The sequence below is a fragment of the Carassius auratus genome, unplaced genomic scaffold, assembly GCF_003368295.1.
Source record: "Carassius auratus strain Wakin unplaced genomic scaffold, ASM336829v1 scaf_tig00021399, whole genome shotgun sequence".
NCBI classification, from domain to species: Eukaryota; Metazoa; Chordata; class Actinopteri; order Cypriniformes; family Cyprinidae; genus Carassius; species Carassius auratus.
The window spans coordinates 111,490-131,731 of NW_020525105.1; the positions used below are offsets into that span (position 1 = coordinate 111,490).

Consider the following 20,242-nt stretch of genomic DNA (forward strand, 5'->3'; position numbering starts at 1 on the left):
TGTTTTTATTTTAGTTTAAAGTTTAGTAATTTTGTTATGTTTAAATATTTCTAGCTTTAATTTATTTTATTTTCAGTTCTAGTTTTAGAAAATGTAGTATTTCAAATGAAACATTTAATTCATTTTAAATTAATTTCAGTTTCAAGTTTCTAATACTTATATTTTATTCAACTTAATTTCAGTAAATGCTTTTTAATAGTTTTACTTTCAGTTTTAGTTAAGAATGACAAAACTAGCTCGACTGATTAAAGGCATGTTTAGACAGCTCTGGCTGATTTGAATAGTATTCTGGAACTGAACCAAAATTTAGTGAAAAGCCATTGTCAAATGCCAAATTCAGTTAGAGAAAAGCCATTGTCCTGATACTAACCTTCCTGACACAACTTTTCATGAACAACTTAATCAGCCTATAATCCCATGAATCCTCAAACACAGTGTCAGTTTGCAAGGTTTCCAAACAAATGCAGAGTTTGGAATTTATTAATTGAACGCAGCACGTTCTCTGGTCAAAGAGTTGATATATTTAACCATATGGTCCTTCACGTTCTATAAAACATCTTTCAGAAGGGACACAAGGTCTTTCTATTTATTCAACACCAAATGGTTCCTTGTTAGGAGTTTCAGAGACTCAAAGATGTCCAGAGATTTCAAATGAACTGTTAATTCCATTAATATTTATCACAGTCATTTATCATGGGTCATTTCCCTGAGTGACTCTCTTCGATCACAAACTCTTTAAGAGAGGTTGAGGATGATTTCCTGTTTTCAAATCTAACTTTACTTTTCTTGCTCTTGATTCTGTTTCTGAAGCTCTGTCCTGCCATGAAGTAGAGGATGGGGTCAATGCAGCTGTTGAGACTGGCCAGGGGTCGTGTGACCTTGTAGATATTATTGGAGAGTAGTATTATGCTGCAGTCGTGTTTGTCCAGGTAACGGAAGGTGTAGCATATACTGCGGTTCACATGGAAAGGCAAGAAGCACAAAATGAAAGCCAAAATCACAATAATAAAAGTCATTGAAGAGCTCATAGCTTGTGGTGTCATAGCAAACTGTTGATTGTGGTGTCATGTCACCATTACTTTGAATTTTGAAAGTCTTTTTTTATAAAAGATCAGCATGCATTAGCCAGCTTGTATATGCATGCGAGTGTTTCTGAACTTTGTTGTTAACTGAGTGTGTTGAGTTGTTTTTTCAAAGCTCAATGCATAAAATGAGCTTTTAAAGTTTCACTAAATGGTTGTTCTCATAGTCACACACCCCATTAAGTGCTTGCATTAATGACACAGACCAACACATCTCGATCAGTGCACTGGATAAAGCCATAAAGTAGCTGAGAACTTCCTCAGAATTCCATCCAATATTTCTTATAGATCATATCTACATCTAATGACATTTGATGTGATTTGAACAAACCTATTAGACATCCTGACCATTTGTTAAACAGATTATAAATGTTATGAATGCATAATTTACTTTATCTCTCTTTGGATTGATTTAGATTTTTTTTTTTTTTCATTAACAATCTTTTTATAGTGCAAGCTCAATAAAGAAAAATGGTAATGCATTTTATACTGATGTTAAAGAATCATCCTTTGCACATGAAAAATAAAAAGCAACTCACACAGATGCTTTCAGTGGTTCCTTCAGCAACGTAACAGTTGTGCCTCCTTTCAGTTTGCATACCTACACAGCCTGTTTATTCTGCATACAGTATATCCACTGTGGGTGTGTTTACATGCCTCAGCCTGCTCTCATAGGCCACAGTATCAGACATTCTGGAAGCCTCACACAGTCACTTTAAAGAGATAATTCCCCAAAAATCAAAATGTGCTGAAGATGTGCTCACCCTCCAGTGAAAAAGTCCATCTCCTGTTGTCCTCTCACATCAAAATCCACCCACATATTTGTTTAGAGCTGTTTTGGCTTGTAAACAGTGCTTGATCTGTGCAGATTTCTCTCCTGATTCAGAAAAGAAAGCAATATTATGGATTATGAATATTTTCGCTAGAAGCAATAGTGTGAAGTAAAAAAACATCTTGATGGACTTGTTTCTTACAAACGTGCAGCTTTTTGCTTCAGAAGACATTATCTGATGGACTGGAGTGCTGTGGATTGCTTGTGGATTATTGTGATGTTTTTTTTTTCTCAGCTGTTTGGACTCTTATTCTGACGGCACCCATTTACTGCAGAGGATCCATTGGTGAGCAAGTGATATGTCCCCAAGAATAAACAAACTCATCTACATCTTGGATCGCCTGAGGATGAGTACATTCTCAGCAAATTTTCATTTTTGGGTAAACTATTCCTTTAACTCATACAGTTATTGTTATCAGTGCCATATTTCCTGTAAGCAATATTATTTTAGAGTTCCTGATGGCTTTACCTGCCGAGTCATTCCAGCAAACGTTTAAATCAATGTTGATTCAGATGATGAAACAAACTCATCTACTCATCTTGGATGGCCTGAATGTGAGTACATTTCAGCTGATTTTCATTTTTGGGTGAACTATTCCTTTAAAGTTCAGTAATCTATTTTTAATTATAGATCAATAATACTGAGGGAAAAAAGGAAGGAAAAAAATCACTGTGTTTTGCATTTTAATGTTTCAGAATAGAGCCCTTGGTGAGAACCCTGCAGAACCCTGCAGAGTCTGGCAAAGGAGAAAGGCATATGCTAATTATCAATAATTAACGTCTTGCTCGACAGTACAGTGCAGAGGAAATACACACAGCCTGAAAGAAACCGGAAACACATTCATTCAGGGAACTTGAATAAAACCATAGTTTAGATGTTAACGCATGAAACCTATTGCTTGGTTTCTTAACAAACCATGCAGTCCAAATACAAGAAAATATTCTCAACACTGGCACAGTTCCAGTGCAAAATGCTTCAAAAGGCTTTATCAGATTTGTATGAGGTCTGTCATCTTTCCTCTGTGACTGTGTTACTATAAAGGTAAGAAAGAATGTCAAGGAGTCCAATTGCTATCGTACTTGTCTCACAATACTGTAATAATTATTACCCTTAGTAAGCAGAGTTATGAACCTGGGCTATATGTGGTCAGTCTCTGCACGTACTACAATGTTTGGGAACACTTGACTGAATTTATGTTTCTCATGATCTTAAAACCCTTCAAATGTACAATCTTGAATGGAAGATTATGTATACGGTACATTTCTTAATATAAAATATTGTAGAAACGTAATTTTCTGTAAAGTTGCTTTGTAATGATTTGTATTGTAAAAAGCGCTATACAAATACACTTGAACTGAATTGAATATATATATATATATATATATATATATATATATATATATATATATATATATATATATATATATATATATATATATATATATATATATGAGGATGATCAGTCTACAAGTATTAGGAATACATGTGAACTACTTCAACAGAATCAAATAGATGCTTCAAAAGTGTCCCAACATGCACCTCATAAAGAACGGGCATCTAGCAAAGAAGCAGCTCAAATATAAGATAGTTTGTCACATATTTTGCTCATTATATAGCTAATTTATTATATAAAGTCATTATATAACACTTCCACTGAAGTTTCAGATTTTTCATTACACTATCTTGTAGAAAATAGTCATAATAAAAGACTGAATGGTGGTTTTGACTGTTCTTTCATTAATGTCTTCCCTTGTGACAAGTAGCCTGTTCAGACAGATTTATATTGTGAAAAAAAGTCAAAAGATCATTGTCTGTGAAACATTAATAGGAGGTTCATCATGGTATTGGAATCCATTCTGAGATCCTTAGATCTGATTATTGTTATGTAACATCCAGTGAAATGTATTTGACTGTATACGATCTATATTGCACATACACAAGAGCTTGACATATTCAAAGAAAAATCTTTGAAGGTGTATCCTCATGTTCAGACCTGCAGATTTAGCGGCTTTATATGTCAGATGTGTTATAGCCTACATTCCAGAATGGTTTGTCTAATTATTTTACGCATTTGAAATGTGTTTTTACCGAATTCTACAGTCGATAACTCATTTTGTAACTCTGTCCGAAGTACATCAAAATGTGTTATATTTTCATCCACTGGATAAAAAATCAATGGGATTGCGAAATGTACTAACATTACTATGACAAAGGCCTAGTTCATGAATAGTAATGAGCTCTATTTGCTGTTGGTGCGTTCTTGAACTGTCCAATCACGTAACTTCATTAATATTCAAATGACCCGATGACCGTTGCCCACGCACCAACGTTAGCCAATCAGGTTCGCCAAGTGAGCGAACGTCCCGTTACGTAATTAATATTCATGAGCTAAGTCTTCCCCGTAGTAGAGTTCGCGCAGCGGGCGATTGGTGTGTCCGGTCCGGGGCGCTGTTGGGCTGGATTTTACGGTTGGAGACTCATCTTTGGAGGCATATTCTTCTCTCTTTCATTACTTTCTCCCCTGATCTGCAGTGTTTGTTAAGCGTCTGCCCGACTGGACCTGTTTCATCATGGCCGTCTGAATTTGGATCCAAATCCCAGTCTGATCCCGTTTTCTCAATCATTTCTCCCGATCGCAGTGGGAATCATTTCTTTGGGATATTACTTCATTTGTGCCAATGTTCAAACATGCAGCCTCCGCCAAGAAAGGTAAGAACCCAGCGTTGGAACAACGCGTGTGTTTATTTATTTATTTTTATTTTTAAATGTGATTTGTTACATTTTCCCTGAGTTGCAACTTTGTATCGCGCCGCGGTTTGTTTTGAAACCATGTATCAAGAGTTTTCTCGAGCGGTGCTGTTTTTCTTGTTGTTTTTCAAGCGGCAGCGGTTGTAAATAATCCCGAGATTCAGCAGGTCATTTTCTAGAGATGATAGATGAGTGTTTTAGGCTGATTTGCCCTCAGATAACGGTTAAACCCTGCAGCCATGAGAGTCGTCTTGTGTTGTGTGTTTTTACTCCGATTGGACCGAGTCACTACGCTTTTGTCAAATAGACGGATCACCAATCATTATTCTCACCCTAAAGTCTGACATTGTGTTACACATGTGTCATGATGTCATGCACACGAGGGGAAGATGCGTTTAAAATCATATATCCTGCACAAAGATGTTTTACTGTCTCCCTCAGAGGTGACAGCAGAGGTGTTGGGTTTCAAACTCATGTCCCACAGGCTGCATGGAGGAATGTGAAATTACCTCGCGAAACCGTTGTATTCCTATCATCCCGCACACATTTATGCATTTTAATCCTCAAAGCATTACATCAGAGTGTAAAATCCTTAAAGGTGACGTCTGACTCGTTGCAGTTGCTTTGTCTTGTGGAGAAAAGGGAGGCAGATAGCATGTAGCACACGTTTACCCCACTATAGCCCTGTTATTTTGGCTAAACGATGTTTTAAAATGCAAATATTTTACAAAGAAGCGTTTGCTTTGCGCTGATAATATTCCCTCCCTTTTGAATGCACAATAAAATGACGTCTAGCTCTTTCTATAGAAATGCAGGACACAGGATAGGCTACAGTATAAATCCTAGGTTAAATGTGGGATTAAAAGGTGCATGTGCTGGACAGACTGTAAATGTGTCATCAAATGTGTCTTTCAAACCAAAAATCTGATTTGATCTGTGTCTGGCATCAGTGTGGATATTTCCACAACAAAGATCTGAGGAAATGCCAGGAAAATGTGCTGGTCTGTTGATGCCCTGTTGTTTTCCCCTGACGCAAATGCTGCTGTGAATGTTTCCTCCATCTCAGAGTAATAATGCTTCACCTGTACAGCTCAAAGTGTTGATGAGAGCCGTGCAGCCGGCTGTCAAACCATGTGTTATGGTGCAGCTTGTAACATTGTGTCCTGCTGATGCTGGTAGGGTTGGATGCAGGCGTTCTGTAGTATTCTCCATCCTCCTTGCCTTTAACCTTTAGGGAGTTGATACAGAACCAATTATCTCCTCACCTGCAAGTGGAGAACTTCTGTTGTAATTAACAATTGCTCCCCAGATATTAGTCAACCTGCCCGGGCTCATTGATCTGGTCCTGTTGTTTTTTTGTTTTGTTTTTTTGCAGCTGCGTATTAAACTTTCTTTTGTATTACGTTTGGTTCAGGTTCCAGTACCTGTTATTGAACCCAGACATTGAGGAGAATGTGTTCATCTTAAGTATTTTAAGAGCATTTAAGAAAATACTAAACTGAGAATTTACCCTCAAGCCATCCATTATGTAGGACAGATTTGGAGAAATGTGACATTCCATCACTCGCTCTGCAGTGAATGGGTGCCGTCAGAATGAGAGTCAAAAAAGCTGGTAAAAACATCACAATAATCCACACCACTCCAGTCCATCAGTTCACATATTGTGCAGCAAATATCTGTGTGATAATATCATCCATTATTAAGATGTTTTTATAAGATGTTTGGACTCTCATTCTGACGGCACCCATTCACTGCAGAGGATCCATTAGTGATGCTACATGAAGAAACAAACTTGTTTACATCTTGAATGGCCTGAGGGTGAGTACATTTTTGGGTGAACTATTCCTTTAACTCATAAATGTGTTGTTATCAATGCCATATTTCCTATAATCAAGATTATTTCATGGAGTTTTGGATGGCTGCGCCACATAGTCTTTCCAGCAAGGAGTTATTTATGAGCTTAATCAGTGTATGGAAGGGTTCTTTATCATTCCACGACTTTCACATCCACATAACTCAGGATGTGAGTGGTTAAAGGTCTTAATCGAAACCATCACCTGTGTCTTTATTGTTGACCTCAAAGCATTACTGTTGGCAACTTCCTGTAGATAAACCTAAAACGGTTTTCTTTCAGGTTACTGGTATGGCACTACACTCTGCCAATTTATTTGATGGTTCCTCTAACAAACATACCATTTCATCTTAGTGGAAAGGCATTCTTTAGATTATTAAAATGTTCTTCACATTAAGAAAATAATATGCTTCTTTTTTTAAAAAATCTGCAAAACCCTCTTTTGATACCTTTATTATTAAGAGTGAAACAAATGAAAAGTGCAACAAAATACAGGTATTTTTGGACAGAATATTTGGTATGTGAGGATGTTGCTCTTTCATTACTGTGATATGTTCTAAAGGTGTGGCTTTAAGTTTGCTGATTAAGTTCATGAATTCTCGGTTGTTGATACGGTACAAAGTCTACAGATTGCTTTTTAACATTTTTGTGTAATGCAATAGTTTCTGATGTATTTAGATCCCATTAGATGTGGAATATTAGGATGTCATGCCAGAAAAGATATCCTATCATGCTAAATATCAAAAAAAAATTATCATAACTCATCTGAACTGTTTTGATAAAATCATTTAATCTTATTCAGTCAACATAACATGGAAACATTTCAGACATTTTGAAGCCTTGGTTCAAAAGGTTGCAGAAATATGCAAATCTGTTTTTAATTATTAATTACTTTGGTTTTTGGTTTGCTCATCTCATAGTTTAGACTTTTGTAGAATCATATTTAATAGTCTAAATTATAAGATGAGCAGTGCTGTATTGTGTAACATAGAATAGTTTAAAGCTGAAGCGTGTTACTTTCACGCATTGAGTGTCAAAAAAAATGATGACCATTTTCAAACAGGTTTCCTGAGCACTGCTGGTCAGATTGTCCCGCCCACAAACTCACGCCATTGGTTGAGCCAAGGTTTTGATTGACAGCTTATCAAACTGGGTCAGGAAAAAGTTTTAACATGCATAGATATTTTTTTTTTATAGACGTAATCGACCATAAAACTGTGTCTGTCTGTTCTGTTCAAGTTTGATTAGTGGGAATTCTGCTCTTGTTGTTTGGAAGGACTGTGAATTTGTCATCGTGTCTTGTACAGTTGACTGGAGCTGGAAACGCAATAATGAGCTAACGTGGGACATTGTGTGTGTTTGTGCACCCTGGATGTGCCATCCTCTTCCTCACCTCTAATGATGTCGTCTGCTTTCAGGTAAAAGTGACACAGGAACTGAAGAACACTCATACGGAGCAGCTCGGCCGCCTGCATCTCAAACACCAGACGGAATGTGATTTATTAGAAGATATGAGGTAAGGATTTAAGTTAAAACACTGCCTAAAACACACACGCATCTATAAAAACAAACGGATAAAACAGGCCGCAGAAGAAGAAAAAAAAGAGTAAAAATTCTCCCCATTTTTGAAGAACGAACACAGGAGCGGGATGTGACGAAGGCATTTCCTTCGGACTTCCTGCTCACAGGCCAGTCGTTCCCACAGCTGGAAGTCATAACTGTGCTGCTTTTCTCTTTTTTCCCCTGTTTTTTCTCTCCTTGTCTTCTCTTAAAAGGGATTGCGGGCTGCTTCAGAGCAGGGGGAGGGAGTCGTGTTAAAACCTCTGCGTTTGGACAGAATTTATGCACATCTTGAGCTTGTATGTGTTTGTACATGCTTACGGATGTTTAAGAAGATATTTGACTGTGGCACACCCTCACAAGGGAGCTGAAGATGAAAATTGCAGTGCAATAGTAATCTGCTTTAGAGGCTATTTTGGTGTGTGTTTGTGTAATGGAGTGAAAAGAAGTTTGTGTCCAAAAGAGATTGAGAGAGAGAGAGTCAGGATAGGTTAAACTGCATATTTTTACAACTGATTAGTTGACAGACTGCCTAAAAGACTAGTCTAATTTAAGGGTGAGAATGTCATTTAGTTTATGATAATAAAATAATAATTACTTTTAAACTGGTTTTCTAAACACCTCTCCCATTTGCATTTGATTTTTTTTTTTATTGCAAATTATTTAAAAAAAAACGTTTGCTTGCTGTATTTTCCAAAATATCCATAAAGTCACATTTTTAATAATTTGAAACATGTTGCAACTTAAAAATGACTTATATACTTGTATTCCAGGTGCTTCACTCTGTTATACTGTATAGCTTTGCCCTTATTTATAACATACAGTAGAAGGGCCCGATTCTTGGTCTGATTCTTAAATTCAGTAATCTGTATGTCATACCTTCTGCTTGGAGAAAGGACAAACTTTATTGCATGTAAATTCTGCCAGCATCTAGCTTTGCATCCTTGCAGAGAACTGCTCGCTGCACACTTTAAAGGATAAGTTCACTTCCAGATTAAAGAAGAAAAAATGGAAAAGAATCCTGGAACGTATTCCTCAAAAACCCTCATTTCTTTTTGACTAAAGACAGATCCTGGATGTCATGGGAGTGAGTAAATGATCAGGAAATTTTTATTTTGGAAGTGCACTTATCCTTTAATAGCTTTATGCCTCATAGCCAAAGACCTTCAGCTGGTGTTTCTGCTGTCCCCGACTTCAGGCAGAAAAAAAGACAAAAAATAGTGAGACATGAAAGTCAGTCATGCAGTGAATCAGCTAACCATCTGGAATCCTGCTGAATGTGCAGATCCCTGGCTTCTGCTAGCGATGATGCTACGCACTACATCAATAACCTTAATCAGGCTAGACGCCGTATTTAAAGGTGACGCTTGTAGTTATTTATGGCGTGAAAATGCTCGTTTTTAATGTGCAGAAACAACTGCCACTGAAACATTGATCTGTTTTATTTTATTTATTTATTTTAGGCCTGTCAACTTTGTCTCATCTAATTTTGAATCACTCTTTGCCTGAATAATAGTCAAGGATGGAAAGGAAGGTTGAAATGCGTGAAAACCCCTTTGGAAACACTTTTTTATTTTTCATTTTTTTTATAACATAATTATGACTATTAATAATTTGGTTATGATTTTTAGCCATTTTAGCCAGTCTGATTGTGCATGTACCGGCAGCACACAGCACCTGCTACCACTGAATTACTTTATATTTGTCCCATATTGTCATTAATACACATACTGACTTCAACTTGGACCACTAAATAAATGGACTGCTATTGTTATGTAAGTATGAGGGATAGATTATTTAGTATACAGGACATTTCAAGAGGGATAAGAAAATATTTATTTTCATGCATTTTAAATGTTTAAAAATGTGGAAACCACTCATTGCGTCACATCTCCTGACTGCATTATTATTTGTAAAATAGGGGCTTTGAGTGTGTATACATGGTTATAAGTATATCAGTTTATAGTTCATTAATTTAGGGAAATGAACAAGTGTCTCAGCCCTCAAGGGACTATTTGGCCAACCAGATTATTCCTTCTTAAAAGCAAAATGTTATTAATAGTGTAAAAAACATCACCTTTAAAGCACATGCTGATTGATGGACCAGCATTACTCAACATTACTCACTACCGTCCAGCAACACTACATTCATTGAAGGTAAAATACTAGAAAAAACAGGAAATTTTCTAACGGTTCCCAACCCTAGATGTAAACTTGGAATTATGAGAAAAAAGTCAGATGTTTGCCACAAACATAGTTGCAATTACCTTTTTTTATTTTTTATTCTGTGGCAGAAACGGACTTAAATTTTCAATGCTGACTTTTCAATGAATTTAAAGGAGTAGAGTGTACTTTCATATAAATCTCATTGAGATTAAAAGTTCATCAAACATAGAGTTAGTCAAATTAGACTAAATTTACAGTAACATTTACCAGTGTTCTGCAAATTGAATGGTCATGGTTTAAATTGAGTCATTTCAATAGGAACGTGCACAGTTGGGAATTTCGCTTGAGGGTGGAAGATTTCCCCACGCAGATTTTGCATCGGACTCAAGTTGATTATCAAGTTGAATTTGTATTGACAATTGATTTGTTCTTTAGATTTGAGCTGTTTGTTTAGGGCCTTTCGCAAAAACTTATTTATGGTCCTGGGAAATAGTTTGTGCAAAATAGTCCCAGTACTTTAGCATAGTTCTGGATTATTACAGATGCCAAAAGCTGATTTTGTTGCAACAAGAAATCTCATGGTGTCATATTATACTAAGTGATTTTAAAAGTGACTTTTACTTTTACGGACTTCGCTTCTTTTTGCTCTCTCATTGTGAAATACATTCATAGATCTGGTCTCTGTGCTCTGTTCTTTGATTCTCCGTCTGACTGTTGCTGACAAACACGTATGCAAACAGTCTCAAGGTGGTCTAGAGGGATAAATCGACGTCTCAGCCAGGAGTCAAAGAGCCCCATTGATTGAGCTGCTCTTGTGAGTTTGATCTTCCTGTTTACCGCCTCTGAGCGTAATCTCTCCAGGACGAGAGGACGGCTGTGTGAGCAGATGTGTTATTACCCCAGAACTCCAACACAGTCACACTCGCACTGTGTCAGATATATTTGGCAGTGGTGAGTTCATGGTGTATTTTGGGTAGTGTTGCTGACTCTTCCAGACCAGAACGCTGGAGTCAGTAGTAACTCCAAACATGAAGCGCTCTGCTGTAGTCGGTGTTGTTCTTTTCCTCCTGTTGCTCACCTATTCGTTAATGCGCAGATGCTGACATCAGCACTTGTGTTACTTGACCTGTGTTAACTGATTTAGGGACCTTCCTTTTCAGTTCAACCTTTGCATAGACCGCCCCCTTAGTCACTGTTGCTACATTCAACAACCAATGGAGCTCTAATGCAGGGAAAAAGACATTGCCGACAGACAAAACAGAGCAGGTTATTTTAGGTATGAAACAAAGTGTCAGCTTTCAAAGTTGTCTTTTTTTAAAGAAATTTAAACCATTATGTGGCTCTTTAATGTGTGGTGAGAGATCGCTGTAGCGCCTCATTTCAAGTGGCACATGAACCAATCATCTCATCCTCTTTACTAGTTAAAGCATGAATTAGGGCTGGACAATATATCAAATGATATGATAATGTGCATCTCATCAGTAAAGCCGGTTCCCTGATTAGAGTGATCCATGATCCCCATCACCTATAAGTCTATAAGTATAAGTCTAGAATTGTTTGCCTTATGGGCAAAAATCAAGGTCTGATTGGTCTGAAGGTCTCTGTAATAAGAATTATTTAATTGCATGCATGCATGTATGTATGTATTTCCTATATAAAAAAATAAAGGCAAAAAGCTCCAGGTTTGCTGTGATTGTTTGTAAGGCTGCACCGTTGGGCCAAAACAAATTGTTGTGATTTTTATATACATAAATATGACCATATAATAATAATAATAATAATAATAATAATAGCATTAACAATAATAATCATGATTCTATTTATTGTATATCGGCATATTCTCTAAAAAAAAAATATTACAGAATTTTATCATACAGTATTGTAGTTTGACTTTATTGAATTTTCTATGGCTGTTCTAATATCTTCATTTTCAAATGTTAAACCATCATGCTTTTATTTTGAAAGAAAACCATTGGGAGCCTTTAAAGCTTATCTTTTGTTTACCGCAGCCAATTTACAATTGCTTCTCAAGAAGATGTTTAGTGCGTGTTGCATTTTCAAATGTATGTATGAAAACACTCTTAAACAAACAGCGCTTTTATTTATTAAAATACATCTTAATCTTTGTGATCTGAAAATTGTACAAAGCAATACCGCAATTTTGGTTTTATTTTGCTTAATCGTGCAGCCCAAAAAACAGCACGCCTCTCTTCTTCACATAACTTGAGGAATCATTCATATCTGCAGAACAAATGGTGTGGGACGAATTATTTGCCCAGGGCAGCAGTTGAGCGACTATCTATATCAGAGATGTCCTGATACTGCCGTCAGGAAGACATGGGAGGGAGCTGAGGGATTGTGGGAAATAGCTGAGGAATCCTGTGTGATATTAAAGAGTTGAAAAGAGTTGTTGTTTCAGAAACTGATAGATGGAGCAGATGAAAAAGAAGGAAAAAGCAAAGCAGACGAGAAGAAATAGTTGCTTTGAGGGAGCCGCCTTGTCCTGTTTGTGTACGAGAGACGTAATGAGTTCCATCAAGACTCTTCTGGCTAAAGCTGTGCAATTAATAGAAATACAGTTCCCTTTTCAGACTCAAACGATTATGAAACCCTGTGCCCCGTTCCGCCCCCCTTTCCAGCGGTGCGCTTTCGATCCTCCTTAAAAACCTTTTAGCTTAAGTTACTTGCCTAAGCAGTCAGATACTCGTTAAAATATGTCAAAATGCAGCGCTTGGTGATTATTATGTACGGAAACCCTTCCTGGTTATGTCTTAAGTGAATGCAAATGTGAGGAAGAAAATAAAATGCATCCACCGCGCAGCTCTTAAAGTGACAGTAGCCTATATTTCTGCTGCTGACTGTGTGCTTCGTATTAATCAAACAACAAAAGACAAAGAGAAAATCAGTCACTGCTCTTGACTGAAGGACTTTTGTAGCTTTAATAAGTTCTTACTATACTGCTTATTTTACATTTGATTTTAACATTTCTGTACTAGGCTTTTTACTGAATACTTTAGACTTGCATAAAAACGCAAATCACTCTTTGTTTCACTTGTATCTTTTTTCTTAGAATTATTTTTCAATCATGTTTGAAGACTTCAAGTAACCCTACTGGCATCTAAAATGTAGATGTCAGCAACCTCATTTACAGAAAACATATATTTGATATATGTCACTATATTTAAATGAATCTTTCAATCGTATAAAGTTTTGGTCATGTGGCCCACTTATAATCATGTTAAATAATCATACTTACAATATTGACCAATATGATTCTTCTCAGCCCTAATTCTGACTGGATCTGTTTCTCTTTTGCACTTTCTGATATAGGAACAATTTTTACTTTGAATTCCAGTAAAAATAGCTAGATTGTGACATTAGAATTTGGTCGTTGAAGGCTGATGTTTGCTCTTGTTATGTTGAGTTGTCCCAAGGTTTTCTGAGTCAGATCTGACCTGAGCATTAACTTTGTCTTCCAAATGCACAGAAATCCTGCTCTCCATCATTCTTTAATGAATGAGCTTTTCTTACAACCATCGTCACACACACAAGCCCACATCTCTCAAAGGCTTTAATGAAATTGAGCCTGCCTCCCGAATCTCAAGGCTAATTTGATCAGAGAGGTATTTCATGAAAAGCCTTTTCATTCTTTCAACAGCGTTCTCAAACACCGAAACGCATCTGCTCAGCCTCAACCTGCGCCACATGTAGACCGTAAATGATACGTAGTGTGAACAATTCAGTTCGGTCTAGATAGACATGAGATTAAAGTGAAAGTTTTAGATATGTGCAAATGTTGTTCCAAACCTGTATGACTTTCTTTCATCTGCAGAACACTAAAGAAGATTGAATAATGTCTTGATGTTTTTCTGTCCATCCTTTCAGTTAACTTCAATGGAGTCCACCGTTTTTTTGGGCCCCATTGGATTTCATTGTAAGGACAAAAGTAGTTGAAACTATTTTCTATGTTTGCTTTTTCTATTCTGGCGTGAACTATATTATTAATCTGAGGGAAATGTCTGTTATGGTCGGTTCCTCACACAAACTGATTATATGAATTTCTAAAACTTATATAGTACACAGTTTGCACTTCAGGATTCAGTAAAATGATCAAAGGTGTCAGAAATCTTTGGCAACGTTCTGATCTCTTAAATATTAAGCAGCACAGTTGTTTTCAACAAAATGGTTCTCGAGCAGCAAATCAGCATGTTAGAACGATTTCTGAAGATCATGTGACACTGAAGACTGGAGGAATGATAATGCAAAAGTAAAGTAAAAATGTCGGTAACACTTTAGAATAAGGTTCCATTAGTTAATGTTAGTTAACTACTTTCGTTAACATGAACTAAGCAAGAACAATCCTTCTACAGCATTTATAAGTCTTAGTTCATGTTCATTTCAACATTTACTAATGCATTATTTAAATCAAAAGTTGTGCTTGTTAACATTAGTTAATGCACTGTTAATTACCATGAACTAACAATGAATAACTGTATTTTCATTAACTAACATTAACGAAGATGAATAAATACAGTAATAAATGTATTATTCATTGTTTGTTCATGTTAATTAATACATTAACTAACATTAACTAATGGAACCTTATTCTAAAGTGTTACCAAAATGTCTTATATTTTTTCTGTTTCCTCTCATAAAGCTATAGTGCTATAATTTTAGTCATTCAAATCCCTAAAGGTTGTTTGTGAGAAGGAGTAATAGTGACTCTTGCCTTAACTAGCACCATGAATCTGTATTATAGCACTCTCCGTGATGTCTTTAGAGCACTAGAACAATAGGAGCGTGAGGCCCAGACATGCCTTCTATCCTGGAGATGATCTGGAGGGCCGTGTGTGTGTGTGTGTGTGTGTGCTTTCTATTGTGAGCTTTTAGTGTGGAAAAAAGCACATGCCTGTGATCTGGGAAGGAAAACAGCACAAATTCCTGCAGATTTCAGACTGTGCTGTGAGGATGGAGGCTTTACAACTTGAGGCAAGCAAAACGGATTCGGATGTGAAAAGTGAGCCAGTGTGTGATGTTATAGAGCATGATGGGGGGGTTTCTGAAAGGGAGAAAGGAATTTGAGGAGGCATGTGAGAGCAGGAGGGTGCTGATAAAGGAAGGAGGAGAACTGTAATGCTCGTCTCCCTGGAGTTCACATTCTCTCATGCTCACTTTAACACAAAGTCATGTTCTCCCACACAAACACAGCGTTCATAAGCAAATTCAACCATACAGGTTTATGAATTCTTAAAGAGAGCAAGCGAGCCTAATGCTTCAAAGTGGAATGCTTTGTACCGGCTCCAGAAAGTCACGAAAACATGTGCAGGTCACATTTAAAACCAAAATAAAGTTTTGCATTAGGAAAATGTAGCCAATTTTCAAAGAAATACTGTAATGCATCAGACATTTTAACCTCTTTATTTGAATCTCAACTGATGTTTTTCAGATTATGTTTACTGTAATGCTGTAGTTTTCAATTAAATTATCCATTGCATATAAATATTTTACAATATAAGTAACATTTCTTGAGTTTTAGGCAAAGTGTCATGAAAGTAATATCACAATGTACACTGCCCTTCAGAAGTATAGGGTCAATAAGATTATTAAATACTTTTGTTCAGCAAGAATTGATCAAAAATGACTGTAAAGACGTTGATAATATTACAAAAGTTTTCTGTTTCAAATAAATTGTGTACCTTTCCACAAAAATATGAAGCAGCAAAACTCTTTTCAACATTGATAATAATGAAAAATGTTTTTTTAAGCAGCAAATCATATAAATCAGCATATCAGAATGATTACTGAAGGAACATGTGACATTGAAGACTGGAGTAATGATGCAGAAAATTAATCTTAGCATCACAGGTATAATTTACATTTTAAAATATATTCAAATCAAAAACTGATACTTTGAATTGTAAATGCGTTTCAAAATTTTACTGTTTTACTGCATTGTTGATAAAAAAATGCAACCTTAGTGAGCAGAAGAGACAAAAACATTAACATCTTGCAGACACTAAACTTTAAAAAAATTGCAATATTCCTCATAATAGGCTTCAGCTACAGAGGATGTCACATCAGACACACACACACACACACACACACACACACACACACACACACACACACACTTGGCCGTCTGTGTTGTGTTGTGTGGAGATTGCATTGCTCTCACATCCAAACAAGCACTAATTGGAAAAGCTGGAAGTGAAATACAAGGCCTTGACCTCTCCGACCTCTTCCTCCCCTCTCACCAATAGCTCAGACGCCTCTGACACTCTTAATTAGATCGAAAACGCTCCTCCTAATGCCCATCGATTCATTTGTCTTTCGCTCGATCTCATCTCTGAGTCTCTCCATCTCTTTGTTGTACTTGGTTTCTTATTCTGAGGATTTAACTCTTCCGCTCTCTTGTTCTTGTCAAGTCAAACATCACTATTACTGGTTCTCATGCTTGGGGTTAGTGACTTTAACCCTTTAACCTTGAGTATTAAAGTACTGTTCCTCAAATATTGTTTCTTCACTTGCTAGATGATAAAAAATAAGATTGAAGGAGGGACTCAAGCGCCTTCGTATTTAAGGACCAGACTTTCTCTTTTGGCTTAAGACAGTAAAAAAAAAAATATTTGCACACAAAAAAATGTAATGTAGATAGTTAAGGTATTTTTTTATATTAGGCTGTAAAAATAGTTCACATTATCTTTCTTAGAAACAAAAACCACGTCATCTAAGGTTTACTGACCTCTGGATTCGTTTTATCTGTTTATAACTGAACACACACACACCCCACTCTCCCATCTGTATGTGTATTACTGTTTATGACTGTTCTTTTTAGGAAGTAATCAGTCATTTAACATTTAGTATACACAGATTTGTATAAACAACTCCCATCATGCAACGTGTTTTTTATGTACAGTGTCTTTTGGATAGTTCAGTCATGCTTAAAGGAATAATACACTCACTCAAAAAAGAACATTTGTGTCACTTAATTGAAACAGATTTGGGGAAATGTAGCATTGCATCACTTGCTCACCAGTAGATCCTCTGCAGTGAATGGGTGCCGTCAGAATGAGAGTCCAAACAGCTGATAAAAACATCACAATAATCCACAAGTAATCCAACACCACTCAAGTCCAGCAGTTAATATCTTGTGAAGTGAAAAGCTGCGTGTTTGTAAGAAATTAATCCATCACTTTAAAGAGTTGCTTCTTGCCAAAATACCAGTCCATAATAACAATCTCCTGTTGTCTCTCACTTCAAAATCCACCCAACATATACGTTTATTAGACTGTTTTGGCTTGTAAATGGTCTGTGTGTATTTCTGTCCTGATTCAGACGAGTGGCGAAAGCAATATAGGACAGAGGACTTGTTTAAATGATGGATTTGTTTCTTACAAACACTAATCTTTTAGCCTTTGGCTTGTAACGTCTGCCTATAAGATAAATGACATTGGCTGGGTCTGTGTGCGTTTGTAGTTTTGTGGGAGATTCCTGGGTTTACAGCTTGACTCTAGGCCCTCAAATTCCTCCGGTCTGCTTCGTGTGTTTCCGCACTAAACAATCTCTGCAGAAAGTGCCATTCTGCCCACCACAGTTCTGCTCTCAGTAAACACAATGTGTCTAAATGCTTCAAGTCCACTTGAAGTATTACCGAATATTTTTCATTTTGTGAATGTGTTCTGAATGTGTTGTTGTGGGACTAGTTAGGCCTACATATTTATGACTCCTAAGCGATTGAGGTGTTCTGTTGTTGGATGTAATAATGAACATAGCAGAGGTCATTTACTCCTGACATCTGAGCCGATGAAGACGCAGTGGATCACATTTGTTTCCAACATACATAAATGCGTTTATGTTCATGCAAATCATTCGTGATCCAGCTTCACATACAGAAGAAGGGAGTATAAGGTTTTTGCAAATCACCTTTCCTAATAATATGCTAATTAGTAAGTTTCTCGATGAATGCGGGTAGAGTAAACAGTCCCTCAGAGAGCAGCTCAGAAGAGAGGGGGCGGGGTCAGCAGAGCTCATTAACATTTAAAGGAATATACTACAAAATGGTTTGCTCTGAAAAGAGCTGTTTTTTACACTACCACTGAGAAAATGTAACAAACTATCTTACAGACTTTTCTTTAAGACCCTTAAGATTCATATTAACTTGTGGAAAATGGGCATCTGATGAGCCCTTTAATACTTGATTTGTTAGGGGTTAGTTGAAATGAATAGCAGTAATAGCAATGCTTGCAAGAGGAATCGTTATGATTGCTTCCAAGATATAATGATTGAATTAGCACATAACATTCAAGTTCTAATTGCAGTCATTGCTGTATTGATTTAATAATTTAAGTGGCATTCAATCCGGAATGACAGGGTTTCCAAGGACACTGCTGGGTTTTTCCCAGCTGTAGACAGACAGACCTGTTGGTCCCAGAGCAAGAGCCATCATTAGGCTTCCACGGCTCCTCAGGCTGAGATACTGCTCTGTAATTAGTCACTCTGAGGCTTGCTGTAATTATTGATTTAGACTCATATCTTTCCCCATTTCCTCTTCCACTGGATGTCTCCTTTTCTGTTCGGGTTCTCTTTGTTTCCATGTATGTGTATTTTCGGAATGCAATACTACATACTTTATTTTTTTTAAATGTGATGCCGTTATTTAGCAAAAATGATAATTAAGCATGTTATCTAAAAGAAACATTTGCTGAATTTAACAAGCTACATATTTGAGGTCTAGTATAGTATATTGGTTCAAGAGTAATATTGTGAAATATTATTACAATTTAAAATAACTGCTTTCTATTTGAATACATTTACAAATGTAGTTTATTCCTGTAATCAAAGATGAATTTTCAGTGTCTTCAGTTTCACATGATCCTTCAGAAATCATTCTAATACGCTGATTTGCTGCTCAAGAAACATTTCTGTCTATTATCAATGTTGAAAATAGTTAATATTTTTTGTGAAAACCTTTATACCTTGTTTTTCTTTTTATTCTCAAGAGTTCAAAAGAACAACATTTATTTGAAATATTATGTAACATTTTAACCGCTTTGTCACTTTAAATTTAAAGGATCCTAGTTGAATAAAAGTATTAGTTTATTTAAAAAATATCTTATAGACCCCAAACTCTTGAACGTTTGATAGCGTAGCTCACAGTGGAGACATATTAGTAGACGTGACCTCAGGCCAAGTGACCTCTGACCCTAACTGTGCTGTTTCCTATGTAGGTCAGTCATGGCAAAGATTTTAACATCTGGAGTTCACATGCTTCACTGTCTGAATGCGGCCTCTTCTTGTGGATCGTACTTCCTGTCTAGAAGCAACCAGTCCTCACCACACACACTGAGTCTGTTAAACCTTTGACACTGTATGCCACCTTCTGTTACCACTCCACACCTGTGGTCATCCTGTGCAAAGTCTAGAAAAAGACTTGAGTTATTCAGCTCAAAGTAGTCTGTGTGCGTGCGTGTGTGTGTGTACGTGTGTGTATGTGTGCGTGTGTGTATATGGGGAAGTCATGGCCTAGTGGTTAGAGAGTTTGACTCCTAACCCTAGGGTTGTGGGTTCGAGTCTTGGGCCGGCAATACCACGACTTAGGTCCCCTTGAGCAAGGCACTGAACCCCCAACTTCTCCCTGTGCGCCGCAGCATAAATGATGCCCACTGCTCCGGGTGTGTGTTCACAGTGTGTGTGTGTGTGTTCACTGCTCTGTGTGTGTGCACTTTGGATGGGTTAAATGCAGAGCACGAATTCTGAGTATGGGTCACCATACTTGGCTGTATGACACTATATATAGTAATGTTTATGTAAATATTTTTATGGAAACATTTACGGTATGTAAATATAGTATTATTACCATTCTATTCATAAGTGGGTTTCACATGTCCATCCATTCAGACCTGTCTGCTTGCAGTGCCCTGCTGTGAGATTAGCGTAATGTTAACTAACTAATGTTAATTAACACTATTCACACCAAACGTGATGTAAAAAAAATTAAAAAA

General features: G+C 36.8%; 1 protein-coding gene across 1 annotated transcript in view; it reads left to right on the forward strand.

Moving 5' to 3' along the window:
* Nucleotides 1-4,357: 4,357 nt before the first annotated feature.
* The window catches only part of LOC113076895 (F-BAR and double SH3 domains protein 2-like), a 60,776-nt gene continuing 44,891 nt past the window's right edge, over nt 4,358-20,242 (forward strand). The window contains exons 1-2 of the mRNA XM_026249509.1: nt 4,358-4,624; nt 7,934-8,031. Of these exons, the coding sequence (XP_026105294.1) occupies nt 4,604-4,624; nt 7,934-8,031 (119 nt within the window). The 5' untranslated portion in view covers nt 4,358-4,603. The remainder of the gene's footprint in view (nt 4,625-7,933; nt 8,032-20,242) is intronic.